Source organism: Myxine glutinosa, chromosome 10 (assembly GCF_964187855.1).
Source record: "Myxine glutinosa chromosome 10, kmMyxGlut1.1, whole genome shotgun sequence".
In the NCBI taxonomy this organism is placed as follows: Eukaryota; Metazoa; Chordata; class Myxini; order Myxiniformes; family Myxinidae; genus Myxine; species Myxine glutinosa.
Window position 1 is genome coordinate 135,985,810 of NC_136270.1, and position 17,791 is coordinate 136,003,600.

Consider the following 17,791-nt stretch of genomic DNA (forward strand, 5'->3'; position numbering starts at 1 on the left):
CAGACAGACAGACAGACCGAGCGACAGACAGACAGACAGACCGAGCGACAGACAGACCGAGCGACGAGCGACAGACAGACCGACAGACCGAGCGACAGACAGACCGAGCGACAGACAGACCGAGCGACAGACAGACCGAGCGACAGACAGACCGAGCGACAGACAGACCGAGCGACAGACAGACCGAGCGACAGACAGACCGAGCGACAGACAGACCGAGCGACAGACAGACCGAGCGACAGACAGACCGAGCGACAGACAGACCGAGCGACAGACAGACCGAGCGACAGACAGACCGAGCGACAGACAGACCGAGCGACAGACAGACCGAGCGACAGACAGACCGAGCGACAGACAGACCGAGCGACAGACAGACCGAGCGACAGACAGACCGAGCGACAGACAGACCGAGCGACAGACAGACCGAGCGACAGACAGAACGAGCGACAGACAGACCGAGCGACAGACAGACCGAGCGACAGACAGACCGAGCGACAGACAGACCGAGCGACAGACAGACCGAGCGACAGACAGACAGACAGACAGACCGAGCGACAGACAGACAGACCGAGCGACAGACAGACAGACCGAGCGACAGACAGACAGACCGAGCGACAGACAGACAGACCGAGCGACAGACAGACAGACCGAGCGACAGACAGACAGACCGAGCGACAGACAGACAGACCGAGCGACAGACAGACAGACCGAGCGACAGACAGACAGACCGAGCGACAGACAGACAGACCGAGCGACAGACAGACAGACCGAGCGACAGACAGACAGACCGAGCGACAGACAGACAGACCGAGCGACAGACAGACAGACCGAGCGACAGACAGACAGACCGAGCGACAGACAGACAGACCGAGCGACAGACAGACAGACCGAGCGACAGACAGACAGACCGAGCGACAGACAGACAGACAGACAGACCGAGCGACAGACAGACAGACAGACAGACCGAGCGACAGACAGACAGACAGACAGACCGAGCGACAGACAGACAGACAGACCGAGCGACAGACAGACAGACAGACCGAGCGACAGACAGACAGACAGACCGAGCGACAGACAGACAGACAGACCGAGCGACAGACAGACAGACAGACCGAGCGACAGACAGACCGAGCGACGAGCGACAGACAGACCGACAGACCGAGCGACAGACAGACCGAGCGACAGACAGACCGAGCGACAGACAGACCGAGCGACAGACAGACCGAGCGACAGACAGACCGAGCGACAGACAGACCGAGCGACAGACAGACCGAGCGACAGACAGACCGAGCGACAGACAGACCGAGCGACAGACAGACCGAGCGACAGACAGACCGAGCGACAGACAGACCGAGCGACAGACAGACCGAGCGACAGACAGACCGAGCGACAGACAGACCGAGCGACAGACAGACCGAGCGACAGACAGACCGAGCGACAGACAGACCGAGCGACAGACAGACCGAGCGACAGACAGACCGAGCGACAGACAGACCGAGCGACAGACAGACCGAGCGACAGACAGACCGAGCGACAGACAGACCGAGCGACAGACAGACCGAGCGACAGACAGACCGAGCGACAGACAGACCGAGCGACAGACAGACCGAGCGACAGACAGACCGAGCGACAGACAGACCGAGCGACAGACAGACCGAGCGACAGACAGACCGAGCGACAGACAGACCGAGCGACAGACAGACCGAGCGACAGACAGACCGAGCGACAGACAGACCGAGCGACAGACAGACCGAGCGACAGACAGACCGAGCGACAGACAGACCGAGCGACAGACAGACCGAGCGACAGACAGACCGAGCGACAGACAGACCGAGCGACAGACAGACCGAGCGACAGACAGACCGAGCGACAGACAGACCGAGCGACAGACAGACCGAGCGACAGACAGACCGAGCGACAGACAGACCGAGCGACAGACAGACCGAGCGACAGACAGACCGAGCGACAGACAGACCGAGCGACAGACAGACCGAGCGACAGACAGACCGAGCGACAGACAGACCGAGCGACAGACAGACCGAGCGACAGACAGAACGAGCGACAGACAGACCGAGCGACAGACAGACCGAGCGACAGACAGACCGAGCGACAGACAGACCGAGCGACAGACAGACCGAGCGACAGACAGACCGAGCGACAGACAGACCGAGCGACAGACAGACCGAGCGACAGACAGACCGAGCGACAGACAGACCGAGCGACAGACAGACCGAGCGACAGACAGACCGAGCGACAGACAGACCGAGCGACAGACAGACCGAGCGACAGACAGACCGAGCGACAGACAGACCGAGCGACAGACAGACCGAGCGACAGACAGACCGAGCGACAGACAGACCGAGCGACAGACAGACCGAGCGACAGACAGACCGAGCGACAGACAGCCCGAGCGACAGACAGACCGAGCGACCAATCAATATACTGTCGGACTCTGACATTCGCAGGAGATACATGTTCCTGAAAAATGCTGCGAATGTCGAATCCTTGAATGTCGGGGCAACGTTTCATTGGGAAAAAGGGAATCGGTTGCCGGCGGTTCCTGGTTCAAAATAAATGTGATTTTTTATTGTTGTTGTTATATATATATATAAATCTTAAGAACTCTAACGCACATAAATAGTTTCAAACAAAAATGCTTACAAATAAAAATAAAAACACTGGAGAGCTTTTCCAAAAGGTTAGCTCAATTTTTTTGCCACAAGCGTCATGTTACTTTATGGAAAACGAACCATTTGTTTTGCCTCAATCTTGCGTGCGTGCCATATAGTGTAGCAGCATAGCAAACGCAAACCTGTTGTGCATTTTGTGATACAAGCACCAAATTTGGCACAAATGTACATTAATATGTTGCGAACATTTTCAGATATTGGGCCACTTGAAATTCCGTAATTTTTTTTTTAAAATTTTTTCAAATTTCGTAATTTCAAATTTTTCGGGTGACACCGTCACAATTTCGGTCTTCGAGGCCGGCCGATATAGTGGGGCGGCTTAGCCCAAATATTCAAAAGAATTGTGCATTTTGTGATACAAGCACCAAATTTGGCACAAATGTACATTAATATGTTGCGAACATTGTGTGGTCAGCAATGAAGACGAGAGTCTGAATTACATGTATGCAAAAGACCTTGTGAACCAGTGAAGCAAATACACGGGTAAGCATGAATTAAATCTAGGGCATGATATAATTTCCATGATGTTTACCTCTACACTCAATGGTGGAAGGAGGTAATGTTTTGATCCCAGCTTGTCTGTATGTCTGTTTGTCTGTTAGTCCACAAAATTCCAGACAAAGCTTGTAGTAGTGGTAGTTGTAGTGGTAGTGGTGATAACAGAAATTGTTATATAGAACTGAACTTATATTATTATTATATGCAGAAAATAACTTCATTTCTATATGCCCTGCAGTGGACAGGTTAATTGGTTTATGCACTGAAGGGGTCACCCTGGTGTGCACTGCTGTGTTCTGCCTCACTGAGTTGTTCAGGTATGATGTACTCGGCACAAGCTTCCGGTCGGCCCGGAGGTGGGGGTGCGGGGCCTGTCACGGAACGTCAAAACAAACGGCCTGCCGGGGCCGCCCAAAAGTCGGGCGTGAGGGGCGCGTCCACTAATGGAACGCCTCTCGCTTCCCAGATCGAGGGCCACGTGGTCAGGAGAACCTCGTCCCTTCCGGTCACACTTTGCCTATCGGCCGGCCTCGAAGACCGAAATTGTGACGGTGTCACCCGAAAAATTTGAAATTACGAAATTTGAAAAAAAAAATTACGGAATTTCAAGTGGCCCAATATCTGAAAATGTTCGCAACATATTAATGTACATTTGTGCCAAATTTGGTGCTTGTATCACAAAATGCACAATTCTTTTGAATATTTGGGCTAAGCCGCCCCACTAATAACGCGTCTTGATCCCGGAAATAGTTGCCGTTTCAATAGCTCGGAGTTTAAGCTTGAAGGATGATCCGGTATTCTGTGTTATCTTACGAGGATAGATGTTGAGTTTAGATTGCATAATTTTAAATGTCCTGGCATCACAGTTCTTGTGCTAGAATTTCATTTTATTTTAGATTCAAAATAAAAGTTCATTTTAACTTACCAGGAGCCAGCCTCGCTAATCAGGGCAAGATATCGATGGTGTAAATGTTGCGCTGATCAGCGAGACTGGTTCATGGTACGCAAATAAAAATGAACTTGATTTTGGATCTAAAACAAAATGAAATTCTAGCACAAGGACTGTGATGCCAGGACATTTAAAATTACGGTATGCAATTTAAACTCAACATCCATCTTCATAAGATAATACAGAATACCGTATCTTCTCTCAAGCTTAAACTCTGAGCAGTTAAAACGGAAACTATTTTCGGGATCAAGACATGCCTTGGGAAGCACGCTTTAATCGTGTGCGGACTGCAATGTAAATTCCTGGTCCAAGTTTGTGGTTTGGTTCCGTGTTTTGTGAATGACCCAATGCACCTCCACATATGGTATGGAGGTTATTAAGTGCTTTTATACACCCATGTGCTCCTGTTCCACATTATTTTTCAACTTGATGCCAGCAAACAAGGTTAAATCGAGTGATGGAATACTCACCTCCATTCCTTCATCCCTCTCCAAACTCTCTGTCTATGGCAGAGAAGCCCATCTCCACACATGTCTTACTGACTGCCTCAACTCTCGTAGTCAATGTGTGGCTCTCAACGGAATCCTTTCATCTCTTCTCCCTCTCAAGGCTGGAGTGCCCCAAGGCAGTGAGTGCTCTGAGCCAAGCCCTATTCCTGATCTTCATCAATGATCTCCATGACACTGGAAATCCTCTTTCTATTTTCTGATGACTTCACCCTCTGCCATGACATCCCTCATCCTTCAGATAGGCAGGCTGTAACCTCTTCCCATTCATAACAATACTCTTCAAGAGGTTCTGCATTCAAACTCCTGGGTCTCACTATCAGCCATGATCTTTCTTTGGAAAAACAACATTTAAAAGTTGTCCTCCAAAGAAAGCCAGACGCAACCTGGCTAGGAATCCTCTGTCGTAAAAAGTCCTTCCTTGGCACACCTGAAGTCCTATCCACCTACAAGGCCAATCCACAGCTTGATGGAGTACTGCTCTCCCCTCTGGGATGGCTCCTACAAGGCCGTCATCCACAGGTTGATGGAGTACTGCTCTCCTCTCTGAGCTGGCTCCGACAAGGCCATCATCCACAGCTTGATGGCGTACTGCTCTCCCCTCTGGGATGGCTCCTACAAGGCCGTCATCCACAGCTTTATGGAGTACTGCTCTCCCCTCTGGGATGGCTCCTACAAGGCCGTCATCCACAGCTTGATGGAGTACTGCTCTCCCCTCTGGGATGGCTCCTACAAGGCCGTCATCCACAGCTTTACAGAGTACTGCTCTCCTCTGTGAGCTGGCTCCTACAAGGCTGTCATCCACAGCTTCATGGAGTGCTGCTCTCCCCTCTGGGATGGCTCATACAAGGCCGTCATCCACAGCTTTACGGAGTGCTGCTCTCCCCTCTGGGATGGCTCATACAAGGCCGTCATCCACAGCTTCATGGAGTGCTGCTCTCCCCTCTGGGATGGCTCATACAAGGCCGTCATCCACAGCTTGATGGAGTACTGCTCTCCTCTCTGGGCTGCCTCCTACAAGGCCGTCATCCACAGTTGATGGAGAACTGCTCTCCTCTCTGGGCTTTTTTTTTTTTTTTTTTCTTGTATGCTCAATCGACGCTCGTGAAAGAGCTGACATTTACTTCACAAATAAATCAACCAGACAAACAAAATATATAAAAAGAGGGAGCGGAAGAAAAGACAAGGGGAAGCACACAAACACTTGAGAGCACACAACATTTAAGAGCAGGGAGATGTGTGGGAGGGAGAGGGCTTGGGGGGAGGAGGCGTGGGAAGGGGGGGGTGGGAGAAGTATAAAACACAAGGACACCAAGGACTTCCAGGACAGAAGTTGGTATTTCAAAAAAGTGGAATTGGGGTGAAATTAGCGGGGATAGAAAACATCAAGGTTTTGGATGGGGGAAGATAAGAGATGGTGGTGAACAGCTGTTTTAAAGACCTGGAGGATGGAGTGGGATTGAAGAGAGTGAGGGAGTTTGTTCCAGAGGCGGGAGAAAAGAGGAATGAAGGAGTGAAGGTGAGCAGAGAGTCTTGATTTTGGCAGTTTAACCATAAGAGGGTTGGCAGGCAGATCTTGTGCGACCTGTAGTAATATTTGCGGGACAGAGCCCAGAGAGAGCTGGGGGGGCAAGGCCAGAGAGGAGTCGGTAGAAGACGGAAAGACCACCAACCTGCCTGCGGTGAGTGAGTGAGAGGCCTTTGGAGTTAGCTTTATCGCGGGAGATTCCAATGACTCTGAATGCTTTGGTTTCAACAGCGTGAAGACGAGCTAGGTGTGAGGCAGGAGCACCAGCCCAGAGGGGAGAGCAGTATTCCATTGAGCTGCGGATGAAAGCCTTGTATGTGGTGAGGAGCTCAGGTGTGCCAAGGAAGGACTTCGCACGACGGAGGATGCCCAGTCGGCGACTGGCTTTGGAGGCCAGATTTGAAATGTGGTTTTCCCAGGAAAGATCATGGCAGATAGTGAGACCCAAAAGCTTGAGTGACAGAACTTCTTGGAGAGGATTATTCAGAAAGTGGATGGGAGGGTTGTCCAGTCGGTCTTTTCGGAGAGACATCGTAAGAGTGCGAGATTTGTCAGGATTGAAAGACATGTTCGACTTGTTTGCCCAGTCTGTGATTTTGTCCAGGTCTGCAGAGAGTGAGGAGGCTGCAGACTGCCGATCTGAGGGATGAAGAATGGAGCGACAGAGAGTAGAGTCGTCAGCAAAGAGATAGAGAGGATTTTCAAGAGTCAGAGAGATCATTGATGAAGACCAGAAAAAGCACAGGGCCCAGAACACTGCCTTGGGGAACTCTAGCCTGAACAGGAAGAGGAGATGATAGAAACCCATTCAGGGCCACACGTTGACTACGACTAGAGAGGAAGTCCGCCAGCCATGCGTGGAGATTTCCATGGATACCAACAGAGGAGAGTTTGGTGAGCAGAGCGGGGTGCCAGACCGTATCGAAGGCACGTGATCTGTCAAGGGAGACAGCTCTAATTTCCTGTTTGGCATTGAGGACCTCCATCCATTGTTGAGAAAGCAGAAGCAGCATGTCCAGAGTAGAGTGACCAGGTCTGAAACCAGAATATTTTCTACCCTCGTTACCCCCTGTCCCACCCCAATTCCTCCTCCTTCCAAATTTCCCATTTTTCACTCCAGCCAGTTTATTTATGTGTCCATCACGTCCACCACAGACGCATCTTCCTGCCCCCCATTCCTCCTCACACACATTGTTTGGCCAAGTTTCCCTTTGCTATGTCCTTCCATTCAGCTGTTGGTGTTTCTCCCCTCTCTCTGCTATTCCTTTTGTTCTGTTGCATCTTGATCCGTTAAATGTTCCAGCTCTTCCACGAGCCTCAACTCTGTATAAAAAGGAAAGCACACATTGGTGAACCATGAGTGATTTATGCACGAGTCATTCGGTGAATAAGTGGCAGCATCTAAATGTGAATTTGGCAGAGGGCTGGTTGCAAATGACTCAATCAAATAATAGACTGGGCCCTGTGCCCTGTGGCCCTGTGCTTTTTCTGGTCTTTATCAATGATCTCTCCGACTCTGGAAAATCCTCTCTATCTCTTTGCTGATGACTCCACTCTCTGCCGCTCCATTCCTCTTCCCTCAGATTGGCAGTCTGCACCCTCCTCACTCTCTGAAGACTTGGACAAAATCACAGACTGGTCAAACAAGTGGAACATGTCTTTCAATCCTGACAAATCTCACACTCTTACCATGTCTCTCCGAAAAGATCGACTGGACAACCCTCCCATCTACTTTCTCAACAATCCTCTCCAAGACGTTCTGTCTTCTTGCTCAAGAAGCAAGCTTCCAAAAGTGAGATCAAGCTCAAGCTTTTGGGTCTCACTATCTGCCATGATCTTTCTTGGGAAAACCACATTTCCAAGCTGGCCTCCAAAGCCAGTCGCCGACTGGGCATCCTCCGTCGTGCGAAGTCCTTCCTTGGCACACCTGAGCTCCTCACCACATACAAGGCTTTCATCCGCAGCTCAATGGAATACTGTTCTCCCCTATGGGCTGGTGCTCCTGCCTCACACCTAGCTCGGCTTCACGTTGTTGAAACCAAAGCTTTCAGAATCATTGGAATTTCCCGTGATGAAGCTATCTCCGAGGGCCTTTCACTCACTCACCGCAGGCAGGTCGGTGGTCTTTCTGTCTTCTACAGACTCCTCTCCGGCCTTGCTCCCCCAGCTCTCTGTGCTTTGTCCCCCAAATATTCCTACAGGTCACACAAGATCTGCCAGCAACCCTCTGATGGTTAAACTGCCGAAATCTCAGCTCTCTGCTCACCTTCACTCTTTCATTCCTCTTTTCTCCCGCCTCTGGAACAAACTCCCTCACTCCCTTCAATCCCACTCCTACCTCCAGGTCTTTAAAACAGCTGTTCACCACCATCTCTTATCTTCCCCCATCCAAAACCTTGATCTTTCCTACCCCCGCTAATTCACCCCAGATCCACCTTGTTTGAAATTCCAACTTCTTTCCTGGAAGTCCTGGCAGTGTCCATATGTTTTTTTCCTCTCCCACCCCCCTTCCCATGCCTCCCCCCCCACCCCCAAAGCCCTCTCCCTCCCACAGATCTCTCGATGTCTCTCGGTCCCTGCTCTCAAATGTTGTGTTTGTGTCCTTCCCCCTCTCTCCCCATCTTGTCTACTGCTCCCCATGTTATATGTTTTATGTGTCGGTTTGTCTTTCTGTGTGATTAATGTTTGCTCTTTCACGAGCCTCGATCTTGTATATACAAAAAAAAAGGAAAAAAAAGACCAAATACAGCATTGGAGACATCAGGAGAAACCTGGATAGGATTCGGGTTTCAGCTGCTACTATTCATCCACCCTCAAACCCATCCAGGCAAAGGCAAATGAGCTTTAAAAATAATTTCCAAGAGTTTATATCTCCGTAGATATATTGAAAAATAAAGAGTAAAGAAAAAGAAAAAGAAAACAAGAGAGAAATAAAAAATAGGAAAGAAAGAAATTATGAGTAAAAGACACCAAAAAACAATAGGCAAAGCGCTTTAACACCTACTGTACTAACTTGTTGGAATCGTGGAGATGATGGGTTTTGATTAGATTTTCAAGAAAAGCTTTCTCAACATTCGGAAAGAAATCCATCTGAAGAACAAAAGAAGAGAAGGTTCAGACCAGGGTTATATACACACAAAAGTAATTTGTGGCAAAAACAATAAATGATATGATTTCCACGAGTTCAAACAATCAGTTGTAAAATGTTATGAGGTAGAAAGCAAAGATGCCAACTTATGGGAGTGAAGTATGATGCAAAGAGGCAGGATGACATGACAAAGAAAAATGACAACTGAAAAAAAAATGGCAAAAATAAGAGCAAAATTAAAAATGAAAAGCTGAAATGTCTTCAGTGAATAAGTATTCAACCCCTTTGTTATGACACTACAAACTGAGCTCAGATGCATCTACTTTCTTTGATCATCCTTGAAACGTTGCTACAACTTGATTTGAGTCCACCTGAGGCCAATTCAATGAATTGTACATGATTTAGAAAGAAACACACCTTTCCATAAAAGGTCCCACAGTTGACAGTGCATGTCAGAGAAGAATCTCTACTATGAAGTTCCAGGAACTGTTCGTAGAACTCCGAGATATCATTGTGAGGAGACCTAGATCTGGGAAAGGGTAAAACAAGTTCTAGTGTTGAAAGTTCCCAAGAGCACAGTGAGTTCCATCATTAGGAAATAGAAAGAATATGGAACTACCCAGACTCTTCCGAGAGCAGGACGTCCAACTAAACTGAGCAACCGGGCAAGAAGGACCTTGGTCAGAGAGGTGACCAAGAACCCAATGACCACTCTGACAGAACTACAGAGTTCCTTGGCCAAGATGGGAGAATGTGTCAGAAGGACAGGTCTCTGCAGCACTTCACAAAACTAGCCTTTATGGGAGAGTGGCCAGACGGAAGCCACCACTGAGAAAAAGGCACACGACAGCACACCTGGAGTTTGCAAAAATGCACGTGAATAACTCGGAGCATGAGGGAAATATTCTGTGGTCTGACGAGATGAAAATTGAACTATTTGGCCTGAATACAAAGTGCTACGTCTAACGGAGACAGAACACAGCCCATCACCCATTTAACACCATCTCTATGGTGAAGCATGGTGGTGGCAGCATCATGCTATGGAGATGCTTTTCAGCAGCAGGGACTGGGAGACTTGTACTGATAGAGGGAACAATGAATAGAGCCAAATCCAGGCATATCTTTCAGGAGAACCTGTTTCAGAGTGCAAAATACCTCAGACCGCAGCAAAGATTTACATTCCAACAGGATAATGACCCCAAGCATACAGCAAAGGAAACACTGGATTGGCCTCAAACAAGAACATGAAAGTCTGTGAGTGGCCCAGCCAAAGCCCAGACTTGAATCCCATTGATAATCTGGAGAAAAACTTGATGATTGCTGTTCACCGACGCTCACCATCCAACATGACAGAGCTTGAGCAAATCTGCAAAGAAGAATGGGAGAAACTCCCCAAATCCAGATGTGGAAAGCTGATACAGACATACCCAAGAAGGCTCGAGGCATACCCAAGAAGTATACTTCCCAAGAAGACATACCCAAGAAGAAGTATTGACTCATCGGCTGAATACTTAGCAAATTAGATATTTCTGTGTTTCATTTTCAATAAATTTGTCGAACTTCTAAAAACGTTTTCACTGTCATTATTGGGTATTTTTTGTTGATCAGTGACAAAAAAAAATAATTTCATCCATTTTAAATTCAGGCTGCAATGTAACAAAATGTGAAAAAGTCAAGGGGTATGAATACTTTCTGAAGGCACTGTACACACAGATGATATGATAAATAATTATTCAGGGTAACAGCAAAAAAAAAAAAAATCCAGTAAAACCAACCGCAAAAATGAAAGCAGCTCGATTGAAAGGACATGGCAAAGAAATATCACAGAACAAGATTATCTTGCACATCTAAAAGTAACAGTGAGTCATTAAAGTCGAGAGCATGCAGCCAAAATAAAAGGGGAGAAATCTCCAACAATATGAAGTCTCACCACTTCTTGGAGGATGATTTCAATGTACTCAGTTTCTTCATTCACCCACAGGACAGGCAATCCTGCAGGACCACCCCCAACTTCCGCCAGCTCAGGAGCTCCTGTGGGGTACCACCCAGCCACCGAAGCAGGCTCAGAATTTGCTGCAGGGATGTGTCGAGCCATCGCCTCAGGGTCTGCCGCAGGACCGACCCCAGCCACCGCTGCCGGCTCAGCCTTTGCCCCTGGGCCGCGCACAGCCACCGCTGCCGGGTCAGCCTTTGCCCCTGGGCCGCGCACAGCCTCCGCTGCCGGGTCAGCCTTTGCCCCTGGGCCGCGCCCAGCCACCGCTGCCGGCTCAGTCTTTGCCCCTGGGCCACACCCAGCCACCACTGCCGGCTCAGTCTTTGCCCCTGGGCCACACCCAGCCACCACTGCCGGCTCAGTCTTTGCCCCTGGGCCACGCCCAGCCACCACTGCCGGCTCAGTCTTTGCCCCTGGGCCACACCCAGCCACCACTGCCGGCTCAGTCTTTGCCCCTGGGCCACGCCCAGCCACCGCTGCCAGCTCAGTCTTTGCCCCTGGGCCACGTCCAGCCACAGTTGCTGACTCAGGCATTGCCACGGACCCAACCACCGCCGGCTGAGGCTTTGATGTGGGGCCGCGCCCAGCCACTGCTGTCGGCTCAGGCTTTTCCGCCTCGCCTCTCACAGCCACTGCTGGCTTCGGCCTTGCTGCAGAGCCTCTCACAGCCGCTGCTGGCTTAGGCCTTGCTGCAGAGCCGCTCACAGCCGTTGCTGGCTTAGGCCTTGCTGCAGAGCCGCTCACAGCCGCTGCTCGCTTAGGCCTTGCCGGGGCGCCACGCCCAGCCTCTACCGCGAGTCGAATTACTGCAATATCTCCAGCTGCTGCTGGATCCAGCCGGTCCATGGGGCCACACCCAGCTGCCACCCCCATCTGCCTTGCTGTGGTATTATGCCCAACCACCCACCCTTCCGACAGTTTTTCTGGGCCACGCCAAGCCTTTGCTGGCTCCGACTGTCCCGCTGTACTGCATCCAGCCACCACTGGCTCCAGCTGTGCTGTGGGGCCGTGTACTCCTGATGTTTTCTGCTCTTTTGCATGGCCGTGTCTTTTATCCTGTACCTGCTTTGTAATGATGTCCTGCTCTTTCTTCCAGGCACACTTTTCAGCTTGTCCCTGCCCCGTCATACAGCTTTGCCACTTGGCAACGTCTGGCTTCCACATGTCTTCCAAAACCACCAATGATGGCTGTTTGCTTTTCAAATGAGACACCTGGAAGAGAGCATTTTCTTCTCAACTATTAAGTGGGGAAAGGGGAGGGAATAAAATGCATTTTCCAGAATGTAATATTAAACCAAAGTCCTGCTTTGTGCAAACAAGGGAAAGACCTCAGCATTGTTCGATGTCCCAAGCAGATGAGCATTCATGCGATGTTGTCTCCGCGAATGAGGCAAGTTGTTGAACGACACTCCCAGTTCATCCCACGTTAGATCTACAAGAGGCTGCATATAGCAATTACGATAAATGGATGGCGATAAATATATTAACTCATGATACCAAAACAATTATTCTCCAATTTTGTTTCGCGAAATAGAATGCACTGCATTGAGATTGGCAAAAGATTGTCAAATAAGTGACATTTTATAACTACAGGCAGTCCCCGTTACGAACGAGTTCCGTTTTTAAGTCTGTCTGTAAGTCGAATTTGTATATAAGTCGGAACAGTTACGTACGGTTCACATCTAGCGTCAATTAGTCAAATGTTTGTCTTAGTATGTCGTATATATTTTACCGAAAACATCTATAGGTATAAAAAACATTAAAGAAACATTTCTTAAACTGTTTAGATAGAAAATAAAAGATAATGATTAAAGGTTGACACTTACTCTCGTTCCAATAGATGTCTTGTATACCTTGAAACGATCATACCTTGATATATCTCTCCGATATTATGGACCTGGTGTTGGAGAGGATGGACCTGGTGCTGGTGCTGGAGAGAATGGACCTGGTGCTGGAGAGGATGGACCTGGTGCTGGAGAAGATGGACCTGGTGCTGGAGTCTGGGATTGAGACTGCTACTGGAGAGTCAAGGTCTGATTCTGCTGCTGGAGAGTGTGGGTTTACTTCTGGAGTCAATTTCTTAAAGTAAACATCAAGGGAGGCTTGAACATAGCTTTTCTTTTTCTCATTATAAATGGCATTGTAGCAGCTGAGGCCGTCGGTAACTATCCGGTAAACTTTGGTGAACCTCTCTGCATTAGGATCTTGCTCCTCTAACTTTGCCATCCCTGCTTCAATGAGACGAAAGGCTTCAGCGAACTCCTTTGTCAAAAACTTCTTGGGTTCTGGGGTTTCTAGGTCCCGGCCTTCTTCCTCAAAAGCTATCATCTGCTGCTCCAGCTCCATAAGGTCCTCATTGGTCAGTTCTTTGGCATGGGATTCAAGCAAGTCTAAGACATCATCTTCATTGATGTCTAACTGCAGTTGATTATTACCAATATCAACCACAGCTTGCCTGGCTTCGGCAATGTCCTCAGCTGTAAACCCCTTAAAACCATGTGCGAATTGGGGGCACAATTTGTTCCACACTCCTTTCATGTTGGTTTTCTTCACTTCCTCCCAAGAATCTGCAATGTTTTTGATGCCATCGTAGACGTTGTAATTCCTCCAGAACTCCTTTAAGGTCATTGCATCATCTTGAATAGCCCTGACTGCTTGTGTGAAGGTCCGGCGTAAATAGTAAGCCTTAAAGGAGGCTACAACCCCCTGATCCATTGGCTGAAGTAGTGATGTGGTATTGGGTGGTAAAAAGACGACCTTTACATTGAGGTGAAGGTCATCTAAAGTGCTTGGATGTCCGGGGACGTTGTCAAGCACAAGTAGAATTTTGAAAGGAATCTTCTTGGCCAAGCAATAACATTCAGCAGCAGGAACAAAATAGTTCAGGAACCAATCTTCGAAGAGAGCTGTTGTTACCCAAGCCTTTGTGTTTGCCTTCCAAATAACGGGAAGAGATGCCGTGATGATTCGGCTAAGTGCCCTCGGATTTAGGGAGCGATACACAAGCATAGGCTTAAGCTTGCAATCCCCGAATGCATGACCACCAAGCAATAACGTTAGCCTATCCTTGGATGCCTTATGCCCTGGAGCAGTTTTTTCCTCTTTTGAAATGTATGTCTTTTCAGGCATTTTTTTTCCAAAATAAGCCAGTCTCGTCTACATTAAATATTTCTTCAGGCACATCACCTCCCTCCTCAATAATTGTTTTCAACATTTCAGGAAACGCTCTCGCAGCACTGACATTGGCACTCGCTGCTTCACCTTGCAATTTAAGTGTAAATTTACCCTCCCTTTGAAACGGTTGAACCAACCCCTACTCGCAACAAATTCTTCATCACAAGCACCTTCACTTGCTACACGTGCAGTTTTTAAATGACTGAAAAGGCTTCGAGCCTTTTCTTGCACTAAGCCAAGGCTAATAGGAATATTATGCTGATTTTGATCCTCTAACCAAATTACCAATAGCCTTTCCATTTCGACAATTAAACCACTGCGTTGCTTTGTGATAATTGTCGCTTTCATTGGGACAGAGCCTTTTACATGCTCCATTACTCTCCCCTTCTCCTTTTATAATTGTCCCGATCGTTGACCGACTGTAGCCTAACGCTTTTCCAATGTTTGTTGGTGTCTCGCCTCTCTCCGATCGCTTTATTATTTCCACTTTAGTTTCAATCGTGATCGTTTTCCTTTTCTTCGATGCATCACCATCACTTGCATCAGATTTACGCTTTGGAGCCATGATTACGAGGGTAAACACACGAAAATTTTAAGTCAAAACACAACGCACACAACAGTGTTTACGCGATCCAACTTAAAATGGCGACGATGGCGTGGCGTTGTTCTCCCTCGAGCCGACGAACCGCTGAAAACGCACAGTGTTTTGAGCGTCGCGCAGAGTAGTCCACCCGTTCGTTAGTACGAACCATTGTATGTAACTCTATTTTTTAAATAATAGGCTTTACGGAGGTCGGTACGTAAGTACGGGCGTTCGTAAGTCGGGCGTTCACAACCTGGGGACTGCCTGCACAGATAATACAACCTTTTCCCCATCATCAGCAAAGTAATGGAGTTGATTAATGCAGCACAGCTCAAAACACATCTCCAACATCTCCAATCTTGTTATGCATCCACCAAGATAACTCCATCTCAAAAATACCGTTTATGCTACGTCAACAGTGGAGAGATAACATCCAGTTCAAATATAGATTAAAAACAAGACCGAAAGTCTAACATCGGCGTAGCTGCGCTTGTTTGATACTCGAGTTGAAGAGGATAGTATGACCTGGCCGGAAATACCAGTTCACAAATATTGTCAGTATTAAATTATTTTGAAGTACTCTAAGTCTCTAACCTGCTAGTCACTATGGAAACGAAGAGATTGCATTGAGACTGGTTTATCCTGTATGTTGGTCAGTTAGTATCAAAGTGACCTCAGCACCATCCCGACACACACAACTGTGTGTGTTACGGAATGAGGGGTTTTACGGCGGTCGGAGTGAAAATCCTGCCACGAACCTCCTTGAGAGAGGACCCAGTGAGTTGGAACTCATTTTGCAACATTTATATTTTAAAGCAACATTTTCTTGGGAACTATTAACTCTCCAAGTTTCACTCTCGATCTGTTGCCGAGTTTATAAGATCTCACGATAAACAACGTTGCGGGTTTGTCGGCCTGGAGCATGTGCAGTTCCTCTCCTTATCTGGAGTTATCTGGTTGGCAAATATGCGCAGATCGAGTGGGTCTCCTACTCTACTCGCTGCAATGTACAGCTGTCCGTGTGTAAAAACACATGACAGGTTCGACCGCTTTGACGACATGTTCGGCCTGCACGGCATATCATAATAATAATAATAATAATAATAATAATAAAAATAACAAGTACAGATACATTCAAAGTACACCGCCCCCATGCCAAATAATTAAATATCCTACAACGCGGCATTGCCGGGGCGCCTCTGGCGCCCAGCAATACCGCAGTGCAGCTCATAGAGGCTGCATTGAGAGGGAGAGGTGTACACTAATTGATAGATTAATTGTATCATTAAAATCAATAAAAGATTATCACAAAATATTTTCTTAATCAATTGGCTAATAGCATAACTAAACCACTAGCGCTTCATCCGAAGATGTATGTTTTTGAAATTTAATTAAATGTCATTAATAAAAATTTTAATAATTAATTGATTAATCAATAAATAATTAATCGATTAATCAATAAATAATTAATCGATTAAATGATTAATTAATAAATCAAAAATATCCTTGATAGCCACATCACTTGGTCACTGTCATGTCCAAATATTAGCTTCCCAGCTCAAAAGGTGCCTGAGATATTGGCCAAATGAGAAAGAAAATAAATAAATGATTAATAATGAAAATAAATCAATAATAATCATTAAACAATTAAATTATTAATCAATTCGGTCACAGAACACATAAACCACCACCATTTCATCAGAATCTGTAACTGAAAAAAAAAGAAGTTTTTAGTAATTAATCGAATAATTAAATAATTAATCGATTAATTGATTAATTGATTCATCAATAAATCAAAAATATCCTTGATAGCCACATCACTTGGTCACTCATGTCCAAATATTAGCTTCCGAGCTCAAAAGGTGCCTGAGATATTGGCCAAATGAGAAAGAAAATAAATAAATGATTACTAATGAAAATAAATAAATAATAATCATAAAAAAAAAAAAATTATTAATCAATTCGGTCAGAGAACACATAAACCACCACCATTTCATCAGAATCTGTAACTTATCTGAAGAAAATTTTTTCCGTCATTAATCGAATAATTAAATCATTAATCGATTAATTGATTAATTAATAAATCAAAAATAGCCTTTGCAGCCAAATCACCTGGTCATTGGCAGGTCCAAATATCAGCTTCCTAACTCAAAAGGTGCCTGAGTTAATGGTCAGAAGAGAAAGGAAATTTGATTAATTAAATAAGTACTGAAGTAATCGCTAATAATTAAATAACTCCTCAATTAATTGATTATTCAAAAAACAAAAAATACCGTTTTTGACAAAGGACTTTCTCAGTACTGTGCCGATATTTCAGCTTCCTAGCTCAAAGGATGGCTGAGATATCGTCCGGACAAACAAACAAGAAAACAAGTACACATACATTCAAAGTACACCGCCCCATGCCAAATAATTAAATATGCTGCAGCGCGGCATTGCCGGGGCGCCTCTGGCGCCCGGCAATACCGCAGTACAGCTCATTGAGGCTCCATTGGGAGGGAGAGGTGTACACTAATTGATTGATTAATTGTATAATTAAAATCAATAAAAGATTATCACAAAATATTTTCATAATCAATTGGCTAATCGCATAACTAAACCAGTAGTGCTTCATCCGAAGATGTATCTTTTAGAAATTTAATTAAAGAAGTCATTTATAAAAAATTAAATAATTAATTGATTACTCAATAAATAATTAATCGATTAATCAATAAACACTTAATAGATGAAATGATTAATCAATAAATCAAAAATATCCTTGATAGCCACATCACTTGGTCAC

At 46.6% G+C, this 17,791-nt stretch overlaps 1 protein-coding gene across 8 annotated transcripts in view; it reads right to left on the minus strand.

The window, feature by feature from the left end:
* RNF216 (ring finger protein 216) overlaps nucleotides 1–17,791 on the minus strand; it is a 155,612-nt gene that overhangs the window by 114,643 nt on the left and 23,178 nt on the right. For 6 of the 8 annotated variants that reach the window (XR_013624829.1, XM_078786163.1, XM_068098412.2 and 3 more), the window contains 3 exons: nucleotides 12,581–12,694; nucleotides 11,190–12,464; nucleotides 9,185–9,261 (listed from right to left, as the gene is read on the minus strand). Coding sequence is in view for 7 of the 8 variants with exons in the window: in XM_078786163.1 (XP_078642289.1) it covers nucleotides 9,185–9,261; nucleotides 11,190–12,464; nucleotides 12,581–12,694 (1,466 nt within the window). In the remaining variant the exon portion in view is untranslated. The remainder of the gene's footprint in view (nucleotides 1–9,184; nucleotides 9,262–11,189; nucleotides 12,465–12,580; nucleotides 12,695–17,791) is intronic. The other 2 variants (XM_078786166.1, XM_078786165.1) reach the window with 2 other exon arrangements.